This window comes from Aulonocara sp. 'chitande type north' Nkhata Bay, linkage group LG3, assembly GCF_057382095.1.
Source record: "Aulonocara sp. 'chitande type north' Nkhata Bay isolate Kocher_YH1m ecotype deep benthic linkage group LG3, A_spYH_male_GT1.1, whole genome shotgun sequence".
NCBI classification, from domain to species: Eukaryota; Metazoa; Chordata; class Actinopteri; order Cichliformes; family Cichlidae; genus Aulonocara; species Aulonocara sp. 'chitande type north' Nkhata Bay.
In genome coordinates, this window is record NC_141346.1 from 65,910,231 (window position 1) to 65,931,404 (window position 21,174).

The 21,174-nt window shown below is 43.0% G+C and overlaps 3 protein-coding genes, 2 non-coding genes and 1 pseudogene across 6 annotated transcripts in view; 4 read left to right on the forward strand and 2 right to left on the reverse strand.

Moving 5' to 3' along the window:
* The window catches only part of LOC147336641 (NACHT, LRR and PYD domains-containing protein 12-like), a 327,736-nt gene that overhangs the window by 98,202 nt on the left and 208,360 nt on the right, over positions 1 to 21,174 (forward strand). The window lies entirely within an intron of this gene.
* On the forward strand, positions 6,595 to 6,713 carry LOC147336645 (5S ribosomal RNA; annotated as a pseudogene).
* LOC147336646 (5S ribosomal RNA) lies at positions 7,570 to 7,689 on the reverse strand. Its single transcript, XR_015128701.1, has one exon. It is a non-coding gene; the product is annotated as a 5S ribosomal RNA (ribosomal RNA).
* Positions 8,047 to 8,165, forward strand: LOC147336647 (5S ribosomal RNA). The gene has a single exon (XR_015128686.1). It is a non-coding gene; the product is annotated as a 5S ribosomal RNA (ribosomal RNA).
* LOC147336648 (uncharacterized) lies at positions 9,622 to 12,217 on the reverse strand. The gene has a single exon (XM_086287684.1). The coding sequence runs from the start codon at positions 12,131 to 12,133 to the stop codon at positions 9,797 to 9,799; it is 2,337 nt and encodes a 778-aa protein (XP_086143810.1). The 5' UTR covers positions 12,134 to 12,217; the 3' UTR covers positions 9,622 to 9,796.
* On the forward strand, positions 17,735 to 20,077 carry LOC147336649 (uncharacterized). Its single transcript, XM_086265445.1, has 6 exons — positions 17,735 to 18,097; positions 18,214 to 18,285; positions 18,386 to 18,504; positions 18,608 to 18,668; positions 18,789 to 18,883; positions 18,994 to 20,077. The coding sequence occupies exons 1-6, from the start codon at positions 18,062 to 18,064 to the stop codon at positions 20,075 to 20,077; spliced, it is 1,467 nt and encodes a 488-aa protein (XP_086121571.1). The 5' UTR covers positions 17,735 to 18,061.

The window sequence follows — 21,174 nt, forward strand, 5'->3', positions numbered from 1 at the left end:
TTCTTGTGCAAACCATTTGTTTCAACACTCGGGTCGCCAGTGTCGCCTTTATATTGGCTAATAGTCCTCCTCACCTCAGCATTAGGAAAAGCAGACAGAGGAACATTTAAGCGGGCGAGTGTTTTTAAAAATGTCGACCACCCTGCAGGCCATGAAACATCTGTTGCTCTACGTGTTGCTGTTGCACTTTGGATCAAATCATAGAGATGCGAACCTCTGATTATCTGGTTGTCAATAATAATCTCACCCCTATCATTCCAAGAAACTCCCGACGCACGAGTGAGCGCTGTTAAAATAAGCTCTGCATTTTTTCTGCTCCTTTTTGCCATATAGGACAAAATCTCATCCCAAACATGTCTTTTTGTCTGTCACCACCAACATTGCTTTGGCGGTCAGATGCATCCTGACCGGTTTCAGAAGGCAAAGATAGTGTTAGCACATTTTTTTCACTCATGCCTTGTTTCACAAGTGAACGGTATCTCTGAAGAATGGCAGAATACTTTTTAGCCTCTCATACACATCCAAATCTGCAGCTGCAGCACTTCAACCATAGCTTTGTCTCGCTCGTTTTGCTCTACATGTCTGACGGAGCCTGTATGTTGTTGCTGCTGATGGTTTAACATGTCCAACTGATGCTGCGGGACCAAAAACATTTTCTGTGTGTGCTCCATTTTCACCTATTTGCTATAAGACTGGTGATGAAGGGTATGGCAGCCCTTAATAACGGTAGCAAGAATCCTCCAGATTGGTTGATGGAGCTTCTCTTTTTCAAACTTTTGACCTTTTTGTCTGCAACCAGCCTGATTACTTTTTTTCTTTTTTAGCTGTCTGTACTGTTGATCAGTCAGCGGGATAACACCTTTCAAAACATTGAGCGATATCTCACACAGAGCATTAATAAAATCCCTGCTTGCATTACAAATAATATTCCTCCGTACGCTGGGTGGGGATTTATACAACAACTCCAACAGTGCAATGTTTCTCTGCATCCGTGAATACGACATCCTTTTTACCGCTTTAGCCGTTTTTTGGGGATATAAACAACTTGACGATCTGACAACAAATTGGTTCTGAGTCTTAGATACTCAGGCGTCTTAGATTTATAATCGATTAGAAGATACCCGTATGGGGTGGATGTGGCATCATTAAAAGCTTCTAAGAAGTATTTTGTATTACCTGGAAACATCTGTCTACCTAAAACTGAAATTTGATATTTATCTCTGGGGTTGTTAAACAGAATTAAATAATTAGTGTTGAACGAAATTGTTGCATAAACAAGTTCTGAACTAAACACATGCAGCTCAAGTTCCTATGATGAACGTATTGTGTGAACACATTTTGAACTTCTATGCTGTCAGACGCAGTATTCATCACATCGTCAATAATGAGCAAGTTGTTCTTATCCGGAGGTAAAAGGACATCGTCACTCAGAGACTCCGGTATACCATTCACAAAGGGGATTTTTCTTATCTGAAGAAGTTGATTGTATAAAGGCTGCCAGCAGGAGTAGATGTAAACAATATTGTCAATTTTGGTTGAAATAACAGTGGATGCTTTTTCAATGATGCTTTTGACAAAGAAAGTCTTTCCACAATTACTCGGCCCGCTAATAACTAAACTAAAGGGTGCTGGAGCCTCCCATCAAAGGCTTGATCCTGATCAGTATCCATAAGGGAGTGTTGTATAGTCAGGCAGCACCCTTCTCTTGTTTTTTTTTTTTTTGTTTTTTTTTGTCCCGTTTGGATCTTTAGCCATCAGAATTGTTGTCTTAAGGCCAAGAGAGATGCCAAGCGGATTTATTTTACCAAGTGGATCATCATGGCCTTGCCATATTGGTCCATTTGATTGACCTTTATTATAATTATGAATTTATTTTATTTTCAGTTGCTACAAACGGGACAGACATGACTGTGGGATAGGACAGGGAGAAAGAATGAAAGAAAGAGGGGGAGAGAAAGAAAACCAAAGGGGAGAAGAGACGGTGAGAAGGGGGGAAGAGAGAAAAAAAAACAAACAAACAAAAAAAAACAAACTCCTGGGTCACCTGTATGGAGAAAAAAAACAGAAGAGAAAGCAAACAACAAAGAGCAACATAATAAGAAAAAAAAAGCACCATCACAATAAACTAGCTAGCAGTAGATATCAATAGTTACTAAATAATAAACGATATTGTGCAGCACGCAAGATAGACAGCGCACAATGTGCTTTGAGGCAGCAGCCAAGAAAGCTGTAGTCCGCGTCTGTGAAAACCCATGTGTACACCTGTGTGCATACCTGTGTGGATCAGCATGCTTGCATTCCAAAGGTTTCTCCATGTAATGATCTGCTAGGGAGTGTGGGGGGGCCACAGCCCTGTCCTCTATGGTATGAAGCAGGTATGGAGGAGATCAAAACTCCAGACATCCAGAGGCCCCCAGAACACAAGAGACCAAGGAAGACCCACAGAGGGGCAGCCGCGCCACTGTCCCAGTAAGAACTGAGGAGAGTCCCAGATGAGGGCACATTCAGCAGCCGCGGAGCAGAAGCCAGGGGGAGTTGCAGTGACGCGCCCGTGAGCTCCGCCGGCAGCCAGCTGTGCCTGAGTGACCGAGCCCCAGGCCGAGAGGCCGGGGGCACCCCACCTCCGAAGTGGCCCGAGCGAGCCCCAATAAGCGGCCGCCAAGGAGTGAGCCGGTGTGTACCCGGACGCCCACCCCCAGACACAAAGAACCACCAACGCACCGACACCTGAGGGAGTCCGCCACCGGCAGGGGAAGTGGTGGTGGGTGGAGATAGGCCTCCAAACCTTGGAGGGCCTGAGATGTCCCCAGAGAGGTGGTGTCTGATACCCAACCTGACATATAGACACAGACATACAGGCACACACAGACACAAACATCCATTCCCACCCTCATGCTCTCATATGCACTTACTCCACACTCAACCGACGTGGAGACAGACATAAAAAGACGCTGTATACACGATCAGACTCCCCAAGCGTACTCTACTAACCGGGTCTAGGTACCCTTGCCCCTGGAGGGGGGAACTGCACCCAGACCCAGGTGGTGATACCCTTTTCCCTGCGGTGGGGAGAGGCAGACCGCCCCGACTCCGCAGCAGCAGGGAGGCCCCACACCCCAGACCGCAGTCGGACGGCCAACTCCTCCTAGCCCCCCCGCTCCAGCAGGCCGCAGAGAACGGGGGTGAGAGAAGACTCCAAACCTCCCTCCACCCGCTCATTGTAGTGTTGATGCATGTGTGTTCTAAGGTGCAATTAAAACCCAGGAGGGCATGGAGCTACCTGCCAGAGAGCAGCAGGTAAGCGCATAGTCCCTCCTGCTAGCCCTCAATGTCTACGTGTATTTAAAATTGAGAGGTGGGCAACGATGCCAGGGGTGAGGTGTACACCCTGATGGTAACTTGGACTCCGTGTATCGTGCCCACCCCCAAGATCCTATATGTATGTGTAATGAGGGTGTGAGTAATGTGAATGTCTAAGTTGTGGGATAAAATTGAGGCAGAGGCAGCCAGAAGGGGACAGAGGGGGGGGGTTGCCTCCTCTGCACCCTGGTGACATACCCCTACTCCAAGGCCCTGCATGTGTGGGTGGTTGTGGTGGAGCGGGAAGAGGGAGGCAGCTGGAGATGGGGAGGGAAGGAAGGGAGGGGTAGGTGACCCCTCCCTGGGGCCAGCTCCCCCGCTGACCCCAGTAGGCACCCCCATACTCCGCGACCCGCCAGGGAAAGGGGGCCCAGGCCCATCCAGACCGGGGCCCAGCGCAGCAGCGCCCCCCGGCCCCACAGAGCCCGGGACAGTCCACCCAACCCCACCACAGAGAAAATTGCACCCACCCCCCATCCACTCATCTTCCAGACTACATGAGACGATAGACGCCCAGGCTGAGATCTTCCTCCACCTCTCCTGTATCTCCCCCTCCTGCAGAGAGTTCCTGAGGAGAGGAAAGCTCCTGCAAGATGTGACCATCTCCCCCACAGTTGAAGAGCCCCCCAGGTGGCTCGACACACTGGCGGCATCATGCGCCAGGGATGGGCCCCCATGCACCCACCCGCCCACAACCCCGGCAACACACAAACCAGGACCCAAGGCCCCGAGGCCCGACCAGGGCCCCAATCCAGAGACGGAGCGCCACCCAGGGGCAGACAGGCTACCAGGTCAGTAACCCACATCCGTCAGCACAGACCCTCCCCTAGCCCCGCTGCACGCAGCCACGAGGAAACAGTCAGAAAAGAGCCCCCAACCAGACATGACCGCTACCCCGGGTTGAGCCCCCCAAGGAAGATGCCTCCGGGGAACCCCCCGACGCCCTAAGCCTGTCCCTACCCCCACACCAATCACAACATTGAAGGCGGGACCAAACTATAACCCCCCACCCCCACTAGGTGATGGAGCTGATCAAAGGAGCCCAGAGCAATTGATCTGATGTGGTGGCAGAGGCTGTATCAAGACTAATGTAATCTAATAGATAATTTCTATATTGGTTAGAATTAAGATTGTTTTTATTTTTCCAGTTCATGAGGACAGTTTTCTTGGCTATGCATAGGGCAGTGAAAACCATATGGGCTATATTCTTTTCTGAAGTGACATTATCTAAGCTGCCCAACAAACACACCAAGGGGAAGTTGGAATGTTACATTTCAGACACTTTGATAAGTCTTCACATATCTCGTGCCAAAACTTCTGCACTGGTGGACAGAACCAAAGAGCGTGAATGTAATTGTCTGGTGTATTGCCTTGACAGTGTGAGCAGTTGTTGGAAGATGTAAAGCCCATCTTGAACATCCGATGACCTGTATAGTGCACTCTATGTAGTATTTTGTATTGTATTAATTGCAGACTGGGATTTTTAATCAATTTAAAGGTTTTTAAGCATACCTGAGACCAGAAGTTTTGGTCTAAACTGACTGATAAATCTGCTTCCCACTTTGCAATAGGAAGGGATATTGATTCATCTAATTTAGAAAGTGTTCTGTATATTTTAGATAATAATTTGGGGGATTTAAGAGTAAGGAAATGTGCCGCACTTGGTGGTGTTTGTAATTCAACTTGACTGAGGTTAAATTTCTTTTTTATTATGGATTTAATTTGTTGATATTCTAAAAATCTTTTCTTGTTGATCCCATATTGTGCAACTAGTCTGTCAAATGGGATAAATTCTGTTCCCTCTAATATATGTTCTAAGTATTTAATTCCTTTACAACTCCATTCTGGGAAATTAATCATATTATTGTTTTGTAATATGTCAGGGTTATTCCAGATACAGTGGGGCAAAAAAGTATTTAGTCAGCCACCGATTGTGCAAGTTCCCCCACTTAAAATGATGACAGAGGTCAGTAATTTGCACCAGAGGTACACGTCAACTGTGAGAGACAGGAAGTGACGGAAGTGAGAGGTAAGTGACGGAAGTGACGGACAAGGTAAGCGACCCATGTTGTAGGTGACGTCAGACGCCGGAGATTTTGGCGGAGAAAAAAAAAGCAAATGGTAGCATAGAGTTTAACAAAGGTTTTTCAAGCTTCAGTATTACCAAATATACTAATCAATTGTCATATAACTAACACCATCTGTCCTATCATCTTTAACACCCTGGATGACAACGGGGAGAGTTTAGACGCTCTCCAAGATTACATCGACCGCTGTTTTCAAGATTTAGTAATGAAGAAGGCTCAGGGTGCATCTTCCCCGGCCAAAATTGAGACGCCGTCATCGAAGAGATGTCGTCCAGCAGACTCCCCCGGTACAACATCGCCTGCCGGCAAAGACATCGCAGACATCCTGGAGTCAATCGACAAGCGATTGTCCAGTTTTGATGCGAGGCTGTCCCTGGTGGAGATTTTACACCGGGAATTTAAATCTCTGAGAGAATCCCTGGAATTCAGCCAGCAGCAGGTGGAAATGCTTGCCGCTGAAAATGCCACGCTACGGGAGTCGGTCAAATCTCTCACCGATAACGTGACCCAGCTAAACATTGAAAATAAAAAAGTAAAAGAATCCGTTATCGATTTACAAGCCCGTAGCATGAGAGATAATCTTGTGTTTTCTGGTATTCCAGAATCTGCCGGAGAGGACACAGAGGCAACGGTGAAAAGCTTCATTAAAATCCACCTGAAGCTGCCGGAGGACACCGTAAAGAACATCGATTTCGATAAAGTGCATCGCTTGGGGGGCGTGCGGTCGCGGACCGGGAAACCACGGCCTATTGTGGCCAAATTCGGTCAATTCAAACAGAAGGAACAGGTGAAGAGTCGCGGCAGAGAGCTGAAAGGAACGGACTTCAGCGTGAACGACCAGTTCCCCAAAGAGATCCTGGAACGACGCAAGGTCCTGTTCCCAGTTCGACGCAGCTTTATCCAGAAAGGCTCCCGTGCTGTCATCGCCGTGGACCGGCTCTACGTGGACGGACAGCTCTACCGCGACCCCGGCACCACACCGTGGTTATATTGACTGCACTCCAGATAAGAACCCGCTACACTCTTTTCTTATTCATTCACACTTTCTCCTTTAACATTGGTTTAACCTAGTAATATCAATATGATGTCATAGCAGACATAACACCGTCACCCTCCGTCATTGCTTTAATTGGAATGTTTCCGTTTCGTTTCGTGCCACACCACCCTGAACGCGCCCGATCTCGTCTGATCTCGGAAGCCAAGCTGGGTCGGGCCTGGTCAGTACTTGGATGGGAGACTGCCTGGGAATACCAGGTGCCGTAAGCTTTTGCATTTCAACACACAAATGACAGTTTAAATATTGAAACGGATCTGAGGCACTCTTTAAGCTCGTTTTCGAATAGGATGGTTAGTGAGTCTCTTGCCCAAAGAGCTCTTCCACTCATGTAGTAATGTCAAATTCTTCAAGCGTTACATCAATATCACTGTACATGCACAGAGCACCTGTAGATGTTTTTGTGCAAACACTCACAATTGTTTATGACGTGAATATTGCAGCATTAAGTATGCATTATAACTGTGCTGTCATGTGCAGCTATTAAAAATAAAAGTAGAAACTAATCAATATCCTTCACTCTAAATTGTTTTTTAAATCCCAATAAATGGGTTACAGTATCTACATGAACCCCGTTGTCAAGGAAGCCTCTCACTTACGGCCATACCAGCCTGTTCTCATCGGATCTCTGAAGCTAAGCAGGGGCGGTCCTGCATAGTCGCGTCACCTTCACCTTGCTCCATGTTAGAAACTCCATGATATCGTGTTCCCTGCTCAGGGTAGCACACTGATGCGCATTTATTCAGTATTCTTCGGGGCCGCAGTCGGCAGCCGATAAGAGTTAAAACTCGTTGCACATGAGTGTCAGGTTGACACTGTGCCCGCTGCACGCTACAAGGTTAACAAGTTCCTCACTACTGAGCCCAGACGGACTAGCCGTAGACATTTCCTACATTTACAGAATAAATAAGTTTGTGTATTTCCTAAATATTTCTTTCCTATTGTTCTTTTGTTTTGTTTTGCACAAAAGCGAAATGCAATGAGGAGCGTTGTCATGAAGCTTTTCCTCAAGCTGCCTCCACTGAGTGAGCAGCGGGGCCCTCTGCAGTTTGTGTGTGGAAGTGCAAAAGCTTACAGCACCTGGTATTCCCAGGCGGTCTCCCATCCAAGTACTGACCAGGCACCAACCCTGCTTAGGTTCCGAGATCAAACGAGATCGGGGGTGTTCAGGGTGGTATGGCCGTAAGCGAAAGGTCAGCTCAGAAACGGCGTTTTTATACATGCTGTAATGACACATACACGCTTACGTTTTTGTTTTCTATATTTAAGTTAAAATGTCCAAACGACAAAAATGTTGGACTTCCAAATCGACCCAACACACTGTTTTCTCTCTGTCACTTTAACACTGTGCTGTAATCAACGAACATGTCTTCTTATCGTGATGTTACTGCGGGAAAAGCATTTTTGGAGCTCAATTTGAAGCTGCAGTTAATAACGAAGGTTTGCATGTTGTCGCTGTAACATATGAAGTTTAGCACAATAATATATATCAAACTGTGTGACATTTTGGCACCAATAAAAGGTCTTTTTGACAACTCTTCCATCGCTTACGGCCATACCACCCTGAACACACCCGATCTCGTCTGATCTCGGAAGCTAAGCAGGGTCGGGCCTGGTCAGTACTTGGATGGGAGACTGCCTGGGAATACCAGGTGCTGTAAGCTTTTGCACTTCCACACACAAACTGCAGAGGGCACTTCTGCTTGTGCTTAGAGGCATGAGAAGTTAACATTTATGGGTGATAAAATCCTTTTTCTATATTTTTAACATGAGAATATCAGTTTTCCATCTTGTGTTCCAGAGTAATCGGACAAAAGACAAACGTAGAACAAGGAAAAAAGAGGCCAAGTGTCTCACCTATAAAACAAAATTACTGTTTTCTGAATAGTCTCACACAGATAAACATTTGCAGGGAATACCTTTTCCTTCAAAACAAACGTCACAGACTGTGTTTTTCTTTACTGATTGTATTTGAGTAGAAACTCAGATTAAAATGGCATCAGTGCTCATAAAATGATTTAACTGTAAAAGTAGGTGTAGTGGATCACTTTGCATAGATCTAGATAAAAGTGCAGTAAGCAAAGACTACAGTGGTCATTGAGCAGCTGTTCCTATAATGTGAATCTGGGATAAAGGCACAGATTATTTGTTTGCCTTTGTTTCCTGGTTCTTTCTTTCTTATCCAAATGGAAAAAGAGAGAATAAAAGTACTGTTTACAAGCAGCTTATCTATCTCATTGTGCCCACTATCATAAAATCTTGGTTGACTGAGCACTGAGCCATCTACCACTCGAAATTGAACCTGTGTGGGACAACAACAAAGTCCAGTATACTAAGTTTCAGTAATGTGCAGTTTTTTCTGTGGAAGATGTAAATCTAAATAGATGTCCTATTGTATGCATAATATACCACTGAACTTTATAAAACAACTTCTAAAAGCAAATTTCGATTTATTTTAGATTTTCTCAAATCCAAACAGTGCTAAAAGCATGCACACAGTCAAATATTTTTCATACGAGGTGCTGAAGGTTCTGCAATGTTCTGTCAGTGCGCCCCAGGGCAGCTGTGGCTACAATGTAGCTTGCCATTACCAGTGTGTGAATGTGTGTGTGAATGTGTGAATGACTGAATGTAGTGTAAAGCTCTTTGGGGTCCTTGGGGACTAAGTAAAGCGCTGTACAAATACAGGCCATTTACTGTGCGTGTGTTTATGCTCAAGTGTATGAATAAATTAGTCAGTTTTAAACAGTTGCAATTTAAACAGTAGAAGAGTGGCACTATATTTATATATTTATAAAGAATTTCAAACAACAATTAATTGATGCTCAAAGCAGGTTTATTTAATTAATATCCAGATTTCCAATTAGTTCCCAATTCATTCAGCAGCAAATCACATCACCAGTCACTTCAAGGCTGTATGTATTATTGTAAGGTAGACCCTACAATAATACATACAGAGAACCCAACAATCATATGACCCCCTATGAGCAAGCACTTTGGCGACAGTGGGAAGGAAAAACTCCCTTTTTACAGGAAGAAACCTCCGGCAGAACCAGGCTCAGGTCGGGGCGGCCATCTGCTGCGACCGGTTGGGGTGAGAGACGGAAGACCTTTGTTGTAGGTCTGATTGAAGGACTGATGTGATGGTAAGTTGTCTGCTGCTCCGCTTTGAATATTGAGAGATTAGTTGATGGATTTCAAGCCAAATTGTGCCCAAGTTTAAGACCACATTCATTGGTTGTTTTTGTTGATGTTATTGTTTTGGGCTTTTTTTCCACAAGAATTTCTAGCTCCCCTAGAATTCTGGCCACCCAAACGATGATTGCTGCTGAGAGAGCACAAGGTTTTGTCCCCCTGTACTATTCATGTCAGTGCAGGGGGTTCTCCTTGAGAGGCCAGGGTCGAAAAAGGGATGCTTCAGAACCTCCGAGGGTGTTATGCGCTGATTTGCATCCAAGGCCAACATTTCTTTGATTAGCCTTACAAATAATGATTGGCCATTTTCCGGTCCTCGCCTAACCTTCAGCAGTTGTTCGAGGTCATCGAGACGCTTAAGTTTTATATATCGAGTTTCCTTGGATCGATAATCTGTCTCGTATTGAAATTGTTCTTGGGTCTTAAATGTCCAGCGCTGTTTGTTGTAGTTATCCTCGATGAAATAGCAGTCAGTGTACAAGCCAGACTCTAGAAGATGATCTGGTAGCTGACCCTGGGTTTCAATTATGAATTTCAAAACATCATAATCGTCTTCCCCAGGATAGAGAGGCACCCCTGTAGCAAGCTCCACAGCTACCAGCCCCAGAGACCACATGTCGATTGCTTCGTCGTATGGAATGCCAAGCATAACCTCAGGTGCACAATAACCAATTGTCCCCACACGGTCACCAGGAATCACTGCAGAAGCAGGACATGCGAGGCCAAAGTCTATGAGTTTGACTTTGACGGGAGACTCACTGCGGTTCACAACCATGATGTTTCCAGGTTTGAGGTCAGCATGCACTATTCCCACAGAACCCAGGTGGAACAGAGCATTTGCGAGCTGATGCAAACTTGGCCTGAGTTCTCTCATTGGGAGACCTCGGTTATTCCGGTCCCCAATGTAGTCCCACAGGCTTTGGTCGAGGAGTTCGAAATTCAAGCAAATGCGCTCTCCATCGAAGAAATAGCCGTTCCATTCGACAATGTTGCACCTGTCTGGATCCAAGCATCGTAGCTGCTCCAGGATGAAAATTTCCAGTTTTGCCTGGAGCAGAATTTCAGGGTCGCTCTTGTTGACTTTAATAGCAACCGTTTTGTTGTTTTTTGTATCGCGACATCTGGTTACCAAACCAAAGCCTCCTTCTCCAAGGAAGGCCTCTACCACGTGGTGATCTCCTAAAATGGTCCCTTCCGTTATTTGAAGATCATCTTCAGAGGCAGATGGGTTGGCTGAGGTGTTGATGTCTCTTTTTTGAGGAAATTCAACTGAGTTTTGGAAACTGCAGCTGAATTTTTGCGATCCATGACTTTTCCAGCTTGAAGGCTGCTGAGAGAGCACAAGGAGTTCTCCCCCTGTACTATTCATGTCAGTGCAGGGGGTTCTCCTTGAGAGGCCAGGGTCGAAAATGGGATGCTTCAGAACCTCCGAGGGTGTTATGCGCTGATTTGCATCCAAGGCCAACATTTCTTTGATTAGCCTTACAAATAATGTTTGGCCATTTTCCGGTCCTCGCCTAACTTTCAGCAGTTGTTCGAGGTCATCGAGACACTTAAGTTTTATCGATCGAGTTTCCTTGGATCGATAATCTGTCTCGTATTGAAATTGTTCTGGGATCTTAAATGTCCAGCGCTGTTCGTTGTGGTTATCCTCGATGAAATAGCTGTCAGTGTACAAGCCAGACTCTAGGAGATGATCTGGCAGCTGACCCTGAGTTTCAATTATGAATTTCAAAACGTCATAATCGTCTTCCCCAGGATAGAGAGGCACCCCTGTAGCAAGCTCCACAGCTACCAGCCCCAGAGACCACATGTCAATTGCTTCATCATATGGAGTGCCAAGCATAATCTCAGGTGCACAATAACCAATTGTCCCCACACAGTCACCAGGAATCACTGCAGAGGTGTTACATGCGATGCCAAAGTCTATAAGTTTGACTCTGACTTGAGACTCACTGCGGTTCACAACCATGATGTTTCCAGGTTTGAGGTCAGCATGCACTATTCCCACAGAACCCAGGTGGAATAGAGCATTTGCGAGCTGATGCAAAATTGGCCTGATTTCGCTTATTGGGAGACCTTGGTTATTCCGGTCCCCTATGTAGTCTGACAGGCTTTGGTCGAGGAGTTCGAAATTCAAGCAAATGCGCTCTCCATCGAGGAAATAGCCGTTCCATTCGACAATGTTGCACCTGTCTGGATCCAAGCGTCGTAGCTGCTCCAGGATGAAAATTTCCAGTTTTGCCTGGAGCAGAATTTCAGGGTTGCTTTTGTTGACTTTAATAGCAACAGTTTGGTTCTTTTTTGTATCGCGACATTTCGTTACAACACCAAAGCTTCCTTCTCCAAGGAAAGCCTCCACCATGTGGTGATCTCCCAAAATGGTCCCTTTAGATATTCCAAGCTCATCTGAGCCGAAGGATGGGTTGGCTGACATGGTGTAATGTGTCTGTTTGCGCTGTGGATTGGTGAGAAACAAAACTGAACTTGTTTTGGTTTCTCTCGTAAATTGCTCTCAAAACTTCTCGAAAGGGTTTTAGTTGCTGCAGGTCAACGTCCATTAAGCATAAAGTAACAGGTGAGCGCTCCTATTTATGGGTTTTGGGATCAAAGCAAAGTTATGACGTCAGAAAGGATCAAAGCAAAGTTACCACGTCACAAGCGATCGAAGCGATTCTAATATGTGCGCATGCGCACATATGAGAAGCGATCGAAGGGATTGTAATATGTGCGCATGCGCACATATGAGAAGCGATCGAAGGGATTCTAATATGTGCGCATGCGCACACGTGCTTGCTTGTGTAATATTGTTCACACTAGACTTGACCCTAATCAATTTAATATCAGTCAATCAAAGAAAATGTTAGTTTTGGAAAATTTTAAAATGACATAACTGACAGTTAAAACATTTTTTGTTCATGTATTTGTATTTGTATTGTCTTCGGGGTTTTTTTGCATACCATGTCAAGCTTTTCTGTATATAGTCATGTCGTAGATTTCGGAGCAAACAAGAAATTGAATTGGATTTTAATATTGCAGTGCTTGGATTTCGGATTTGGTGCTTAAAACTTCTTGAAACTGTAACCGTATTTCATTCACCACAAATAACTATCTGATTGAATAGTTTTCTTATCAGATAGAGAAATAAAACGAGTCGCAAAGTCTAAAAGCAACATTTCTCTGCCTGGGCTGTACCTCTGCACGTTAGTCTGTTTCAATGTGTGACCCCCCACCCCCTCCCTGATCAGTCGGGGGTGAGTGCGCTAATGTGCCTGGAGGCCGTTTTAATGAGTGTTTGCTGGAAAACGAAAAATACAAGAAGGATTTGTACGTTTTCACAACGGGGGAGTTGCGTAAGTACTAGTAAATAATTTTCTCGAGTGTGTACGTTACACACGTTATTTGTTTAAAATTGGTGTTATTATTTTGCTAGCTAGCAAACTCGCGGGATAAAGGATTGAAGTGCACTCAGTGCGATACAATACGGTGCCGCTATTCTAACAGTTAGTTATTGCAGGGTAACTTGTAGAATATGCTGAGAATTGAACCAAGATTACACAGCAGTAGCAGTAATACGAGTTACCTCCCTCAAGTGAAAGCGTTAAACGTTAGCCCGATGCTTAACTAGCCAACGTCAGGCTTTCTGATTGAAGGCTAAAAGCGACGTTGTCACCAAGTAAACAGAATATTGATGATATTTTTGTGTATCGCTGCAGCCTTTTCAAGTATTAACCTGGTGTCTTTGGGAACACCTTAGGGGGAAATGACGGTAATATGACTGAACCGTATGGGAACAAAGAATAGGCACTTTTTTGTGCTACCGAAGTTTCATTCAAAATCTGTTTATCATTAAACAATTGAAACATAATGGCTTCAAGCTCACATTGAGGCCTGTGGGGCACTATCAGCCACTGAGACAGTAGACAAGTGACTATTTCACACTTTAAGGCTGCCTGTTTATTTAAGGGAGACGAACAGTACATTATAACTGTACATAATAATATCAATGATGATAGATTAAATAAATGGGTTTTTGAAAGACGCTTGTGCATTTTTAAAGTCTAAAGTGTTGAATTGATCTGAGTATGTCATCTGTTCAAAGCCTCTCCCAGTCAGTGCTGTTCTCTATGCCTGTCTTACTCTACATGATGTTATTAGCACAAACACTTTAAAGGTGATAATTAGGTCTACAACAATAACACAGACTGCAATGTAGTTAAGCGTCTTACAGTTAGTTTTGAATGAATGAACTTAAAAAACAACACAAGCAAAGATCTGTCTCCTCCTGTTTTTTGTGTCACATAAGAAAGAAGCATCAATATCTGATGAGAAGACTTATTAATTTGGCCTTTCACGTGGTCTTACTCAGGTGATGCGAAGTGAAATATGCATCCTTTTTATGGTAATGTGCTGGAAAATGTTGAAAATGGACATTAAACGTGCTCACAAAGTGCTTGAATTTGACCCTGAAAGGTGTATGAACCCAGAAAAAGTCACACTTGGAGTAAAAACCTCTCATAGCAAGTTAATCATATTCAATTGATTTGATGCTTTCAGCACAAAATTTAGCCACACAGTCAGGACAGCGTCTGATTTAGCTTCATCGGTAAACGTGTTTATGCAGTACATAGTAACAGTGTGGCTGAGTCCTCTGGTTCAAATCAGTTCCAGTACATTTGGAGATGTAAGTCTTAACCTTTCACATGCATCGGGAAGGAAAAAACATTTAATCTTCACAGTACTGCCGAAGTGCAGCGATACATTGTGAAGTGCACATTTCCATTTCTCATACAGTACCGAGCAAAAGTCTTGAACCACCCCCTTATTTTTTCGTGTTTTGCCAGGTCAGTCTGTGTTAACGGTGTTATTAACTGCATTCTTCAACTAAAGAAGTGAGAACAAATGATGTGGGGTTTTGTTTTTTGCAATAGGCTGCAAGTAAATGTGTACAGATACAATTTAAAATTGGTTCTTTGTTAAGTTTTCTGGTCCTTTCCGTGACTTAGGGTTAGGGTTAGTCTAACACACTTAAAAGCTGTTTACAGTCAGAATTTATAAAACTATGATTGTAAATAAATTCAAACAAGTGAGCTTTTCTCTTTGTGCTGAATATCAACACTGTGATTTCTTAGACTGTAAGCTTTACTTCAGCACAACCAGTTGTAGAAGCTGACACTCCAAATGTCTTTGATAACAAGAAAAAAAATACCTTTTCAGTACACGGCCTGAAGTTCTTCTCTGACATCTTCTGCCATCGGCTTTGTCTGCTGCTTTAAAGACAATAAACCACAAAAAGATGATTTAGTCTCTTTGTCTGTGTCATGCAGCTCGAATGTGTCGTGTAACGATGTTGAATAGCCGTCGTTATCCCTCTGCTGTGTCAGTAGGATTGTACTGTACAGCATCTCATTGATATGTGAGGAATGCTAATGTAACACGATAACAGACTTACATCATTAAAACATAAAGGACAGGAGATATTTAGATATTTTTATATTTATATTACATTTTATAGCTGACGGATATTACTAAATAGATAGAATTTACTAAATAGCTGGATGAACATGAAAAATATGTCCATAATCACAAATGACCATGAGAGCCAGTAGAATTAATTCAACTGGACACTCGAAAGACGTCCTTAAATGCTCTTTAAGTGGCAGAACAGACGAACAAACAGTTAATCGCTTACTTGAGATGAAATCTGCTCAGCTACTTTGAAAACAGCTTCTCACTGGTTCCTCCTTTAACAGGATGACGGCTCAGGGGTAAGGCCATCATGCAGTCCAGCAACCTTTATGGTTCTGCTTTGATTCACCAGGAACTATTAGGGAAACCTTCCAGGCATAAACACACAAACATTTATTAACATGTTCCACAGTGTTCCAGTTTGATTTTCTCATCCTGTGGACAACAACGAACAGAGATGCAGGTTTATTGTTAACTTTTGTAAGGTTTATTTAGTGAACATATCCAGCTGCAGCTCCACTGTGATCCTGAGCTGGATAAGCACTTAAGAAAATGTGTCAATAAATGGACATACATCAGCTTACTATATTTATCCAAACAGACGGGACCAATAATGCTTCACTGAGTCAGAGACTTTAACGTCTCTTCTATGTAAGAATGTCTCGTGCTGATAGACCTGCAAACTTGACAACAAAGGTTTTTCAGACTGCATGTAGCTGTCCTCTATGTCAGCTCACACATTTACATTCATGTCACACTTATTTCTGCTTTCCCATTTTATAATTATTACTTACATTTTGATTAGATACCTTGAGTTTGTAAATGATCAGATTACATAATTGGAATACAATGTATCCAATTCAGGGTTGCGGGAGGATGAAGCCTATCCCAGCTGATACAGGACAAAGACAGGCTGCCAGTTATTGCAGGGCTAACACAATATGTGTAACAGAAAATCCACTTAAATGTTTGATATTTCTTATAATAATCATAATTATGACTATTATTTAAAGGTTTCTTTATAAATACATTTTGATTTTTTATAACCTCTAAAATATAAACCTGAGCTGTTTCAGATTCTGACCTCTGACCTCACTGCAGCTCCCTCTTGGAAGTACGTCTGCTTCTTGTCTTCCCCCAGTGTTGACCGCCTGCCCTTGATATCACGTACTGTACCTGAGGAACAAAAAAGGACAAACACTTGCCTTCATTTAAGAAGTACATTCATACAGAGGTAATCTATGGAAACACACTAGTTCACCCTTTGGGAAAAAGCAGTTCCTGTGAAACATTTCTGTAAATGAACATCATGTGGAGAATGAATGAAATGAGTTCTTCAGGTGACTCAGCAGTCCCACACTGACAAATGAAATCTAGTTAAACTATTAAGCATATTTGCTCTTCTGAAATCTGTGTTAAACAACAACAAACATAAATTAGTAACAAAAATACAGCTGAGTAGAGGCTTTACAAACCACCAGCAGCCATAATGCTAAATTTTAATCTTCAAATGTTTCTGAGCCGTCTTGAACCTACTTTTAACACATTAAAGTCCCACAGTCAATGCAGCCTGACTCAATCCTAGATGTTCAGCACACAGAGACACAGAGGTACCGTTTAAAGTTTACAGAGTCTGGCAGTCTTTGCATGATGTCCACGTCATTGTACGTTTCTAGCTGACTCTCAGGTGTGACAGGTGTGCCAGCAGGAAAGAGTAATAATAACCTGCATCCTGAGGTTTGTCATGCAGGATTAAAGGAGCCAGGCTTTGTTCACACAGCTGGGATTGTATTTTACACTGACCCTGGAGGACCCTTCACGTCAATTCCCGACGCGAGGGGGGTACCCTGCGCGTCCATAAGTGAAGCCGAGTGAGCCTGACCATGCGTCACACGTTTGACGAGTTGGGAGTGAGAACGTGTTGCCCTCTCACACTGCAGGCCAACTGGTTTCTCCCCTCTTCTATGGAACCAGCTTCCAGACTTGGATTTGAGAGACAGACACTATCTCTACTTTTAAGAGAAGGGTTCAAACTTTAATTTTTGCTAAAGCATATAGTTAGAGCTGGATCAGGTGACCCTGAATCCTCCCTTAGTTATGCTGCAATGGGTGTAGGCTGCTGGGGATTCCCATGATGCATTGAGTATTTCTTCTTCAGTCACCTTTCTCCCTCACTATGTGTTAATAGACCTCTCTGCATTGAATCACACTTGTTATTAATCTCTGTCTCTCTTCCACAGCATGCCTCTTGTCCCATCTTCGTTCTCTCACCCCAACCACTCCTGGCAGATGGCCGCCCCTCACTGAGCCTGTTACTGCCGGCGCTTCCTCCCTGTTAAAAGGGAGTTTTTTTCCACTGTCGCCAAAGTGCTTGCTCATAGGGGGTCATATGATTGTTGGGTTTTTCTCCTTGTGTATATTATTTTAGAGTCTACCTTACAAAGTAAAGCACCTTGAGCCGACTGTTGTTGTGATTTGGTGCTGTATCAATAAAACTGAATTGAATTGAAATAACATAAAAGGACATAATGCTGCAGGTTGGCTTTCTTTCTTTTCTGATTCACCAGTTTGTATGCATCTTTTCACAGGAGTGACCTAAGGACGGCTGTAGCCTACCCTTATTTACTTATATAATGAACAACATATAGTGTAATGTAGTGTAAAATAGAGTGTTTTCTTTTAATTTAATGACATAAAGCAGGGATCAAATGTTTCCATGGTGACTGTTTTAGAATTGTGCATTTTTAAATCTGCATCAGACTTGAAAAAGAGCTCATCTGTGCAAGAAAAACCATCAAGTCAGGAGTATTTTCATATCTACATTTGATCTTACACAAGTTTTGAAGAGTTTTGGAAAGTTTCTCTTCCCCAACTGTGATAGAACAGCAGCGTTTTAATGGAAGCCAGTAAAGGGATCTACAAACCCATCAGGGTATGTGACACTTTTTGTTTTTACTGCATTTTTGAAGAATTTGATGTAGTTTTAAAAAGCTGACAAACTGAGAATCAATTTAAGTTACAATGAATAATTTCTTATTTCTTTGACAGGTGCTGTTCAACACACCCATATATAACACAGCTGTGGAGATCTGCTGGTATCTACCAGGTTACAGGGCTCAGGTAAGACCCAGATCCATCCAAACCAAAACTGAGATAAAATGTCAGGTGATTTCTGAAGACCTGGGAGTGATGCTGATTAAATGTCTCCTTTTATTTTTAGATTGCAATGATGACGGAATTCCTCAGACTTCAGAAGGAAAACCAAATACCATCAAGCCTCACTGCAGAAGATATGGGAGATCTTTTGGTGGAGAGGAGCAAAGAGACAGTCAGAGAGCAGTGAGTTACTGTGACACCTACAGACCATCCACCTCACACCTGAAACGGTTTGTGCTGAAGTGTAAATGCTGAGAGAAAACCTCTCTTTTGTTTTCTTTTGAAGACTTTGGGAGTTTGAATTGGAGGGTTTGGAAGAAACAGAAGCCAAACCTCTTCTGAAACTGGTAAGACTAGAAAACTCACAAGAGTTTTAGTCATTTGGAGATCTTTTTTTTTTTTTTTTTTTTACTACAATCACATAACCTCTCAACAAAACTGCAATGTAAACATGCTTTCTGTTTCAGGTGTGGGCAGTGAACACAATAAATAAAATGAGGGACATCGAGTTTCAAGCCCGGATGCTGCTGGAATTTCCAGAGGCCATACCTCCTAAATTTCAGTGAGTCACCTCTGACATAAAATCATTAACAGTCCAGCTACAGTATTTCAAAATTTCTGTTATTTTTTTAAATAGGTGTAAAAGATCATTCTTATAACTTTATTCTGCAGAACACCTAAGCTCCTCAGCAATGTCAGGAAGTACATTGACCTCCTTAAAGAGAGGCAGCAGGACGCACAAACCTCCAAACTGTTCACTGCAACAGACGTGGTGATAGAGGTGGTTCCCCGTGTCCTGCATGGCTTCTGGAAGCTTCCTTCTTACCCCCTACTGAACATGTCCTCCCAAAAATTGAGCATCCTCTCCACCAGTGTGACAAAGGCCACTTTGGATCGAGTGTCCAAATCTCTCCTAACAATGGAAAACCAGACCATCTTCTCAAGGTCCATCAGAGATGACATGGTGCAAAGTATCCTGTCTGAAGTCAGAGAGAAATATTCAGAAAAGATTCTGCTGAGCCACATTGCAAACTTTGCACCAGGACTACTCAGGGCAATTTCTGATGTAGCAAAGACGAGCATATGCCAGATCTTCCAGCCCCCTTGTGAAAGTCCAGTAGTGTCTGATGTTCTTCCAACTAAAGAACCTCATCCTGAAGGTCTGCTGAAGTCAGATGTTCTTCCCACTTCCCAACCTCCAGTTGAAAGTTCACGAATTGCTGATATTTTTTCCACTCATGAACCTTCTTCTAAAAGTTCAACAAAGGCTGATGTTCTTCCGACTAAAGAGCCTGCTTGTAAAAATCTGCTGAAGCCAGATGTTGTTCCTCCTAAAGAACCTCAAGAACCTGCTTGGGAAAGTGTTCTGAAGTCAGATGTTCTTCCTACTTCCGAACCTCTTTTTGAAAGTTCAACAATGGCTGATATTCTTCCCACTGGAGAACCCGCTCGTGGAAGTCTGCCAAAGTCAGATGTTCATCCTACTAAAGAACCTCTCATTGAAAGTTCATCAAAGGCTGATGTTCTTCCTACTAAAGAGCCTGCTTCTGAAAGTCTGGCAACGTCTGATGATCTTCCTAGTGAGGAACTCCCTTCTGTATGTCTATCCATGTCTGAGCCAGTTGTCTCTTTTACTAATAATTCAGAGAAGTCTGACAACATTAAAATCAAGGAGAAAAAGAAGAAAAAAAAGGGCTTCTTCCAAAAATTCAGAGCCCTGTTCTGTTGTTGCTTCAGACCCCAAGAAACTGACTGATTTTGAGAATCCAATCTGTTTGTTCTAACTCTACAAAATCAAATAAAATGATTAATCAATATTTTTTTCCATGAGTCTGCATCTATGATTAAAGAATATTTTTCCTTCAGATGTTTATAAGGGTTCTCAAAATACCTCCACAAGTCCAACAATTGTTAACATATTAGTGTTGTTATCTTTAAGAGAATCTGAACTTATTCTTACTCTTAACATATCAACAGCAGTAACTGAAACCAGTGCTGATTTTCTAACACTGGAAAATAACTCAAAATGTTAGAAATATTCCAGTGTTAGAAAATCAGCACTGCTCAGTGTTAGCCATTGTTAATCTTCAAAACTGACGCTCACAGTTCATGTGGTTTCTTTCTTTCTCTTGTCTTTCACTGCTGTGGTCACCTACTTCCCCACTCACCTACAAACAACACCCTCTATTTCTCCATATTTTCACAACACGATCACGCAAACACATCAGCTCAACGGCAGCACATTCACAACAGCCTCCCAGCACGCACAGACTTGCAGGACACATAAGCAAGCCACGCTTGTTCATATTAGTGAATATTCACACACATAGTCAGACTTATGGAGTCTCTCACCACACTTCTTTTTCTCTTTCTATTTATAAACAAGGGATGTTTCCATATTCTCTCCACCTGTCTAAACGAAACACCCAGCATACATCATTAGACATACACGCACAATTAAGGGCATGCTTAGGTTTGTCACATGGAATGTAAATGGAGCTGGCACCAGAGGAAAGAGGTTAAAAATATTTAACCAGCTTAAAAAACTACAGGCAGATGTTGTTTTATTACAAGAAACTCACAAACCTGTCACAGGTTTAAATGAACTTAAAACACCTGAGTTTCCTAACGTGTTTGCAGCCGGTTATAATTCTAGACAACGGGGAGTAGCAATTTTAATACATAAAAATGTTAATTTTACAGTACTCGATACAGTTATAGATCCAGAGGGTAGATTTCTAATTATTAAACTATCAATATTGAACAAAAAACTATGTATTGTTAGTATATATGGTCCAAATGTTGATGAACCCTCATTCTTCCACGGATTTTTTAGTGCACTCTCTGAACACC

What these genes read in the sequence shown, in the direction of transcription:
- LOC147336648 (XM_086287684.1), bottom strand. Translation starts at nt 12,133, where the DNA reads ATGTCAGCCAACCCATCCTTCGGCTCAGATGAGCTTGGAATATCTAAA.
- LOC147336649 (XM_086265445.1), top strand. Translation starts at nt 18,062, where the DNA reads ATGGAAGCCAGTAAAGGGATCTACAAACCCATCAGG. An exon ending in GGATCTACAAACCCATCAGG is followed by an intron (nt 18,098 to 18,213) that starts GTATGTGACACT and finishes TTTCTTTGACAG; the next exon opens with GTGCTGTTCAACACACCCAT. An exon ending in CCAAACCTCTTCTGAAACTG is followed by an intron (nt 18,669 to 18,788) that starts GTAAGACTAGAA and finishes TTTCTGTTTCAG; the next exon opens with GTGTGGGCAGTGAACACAAT.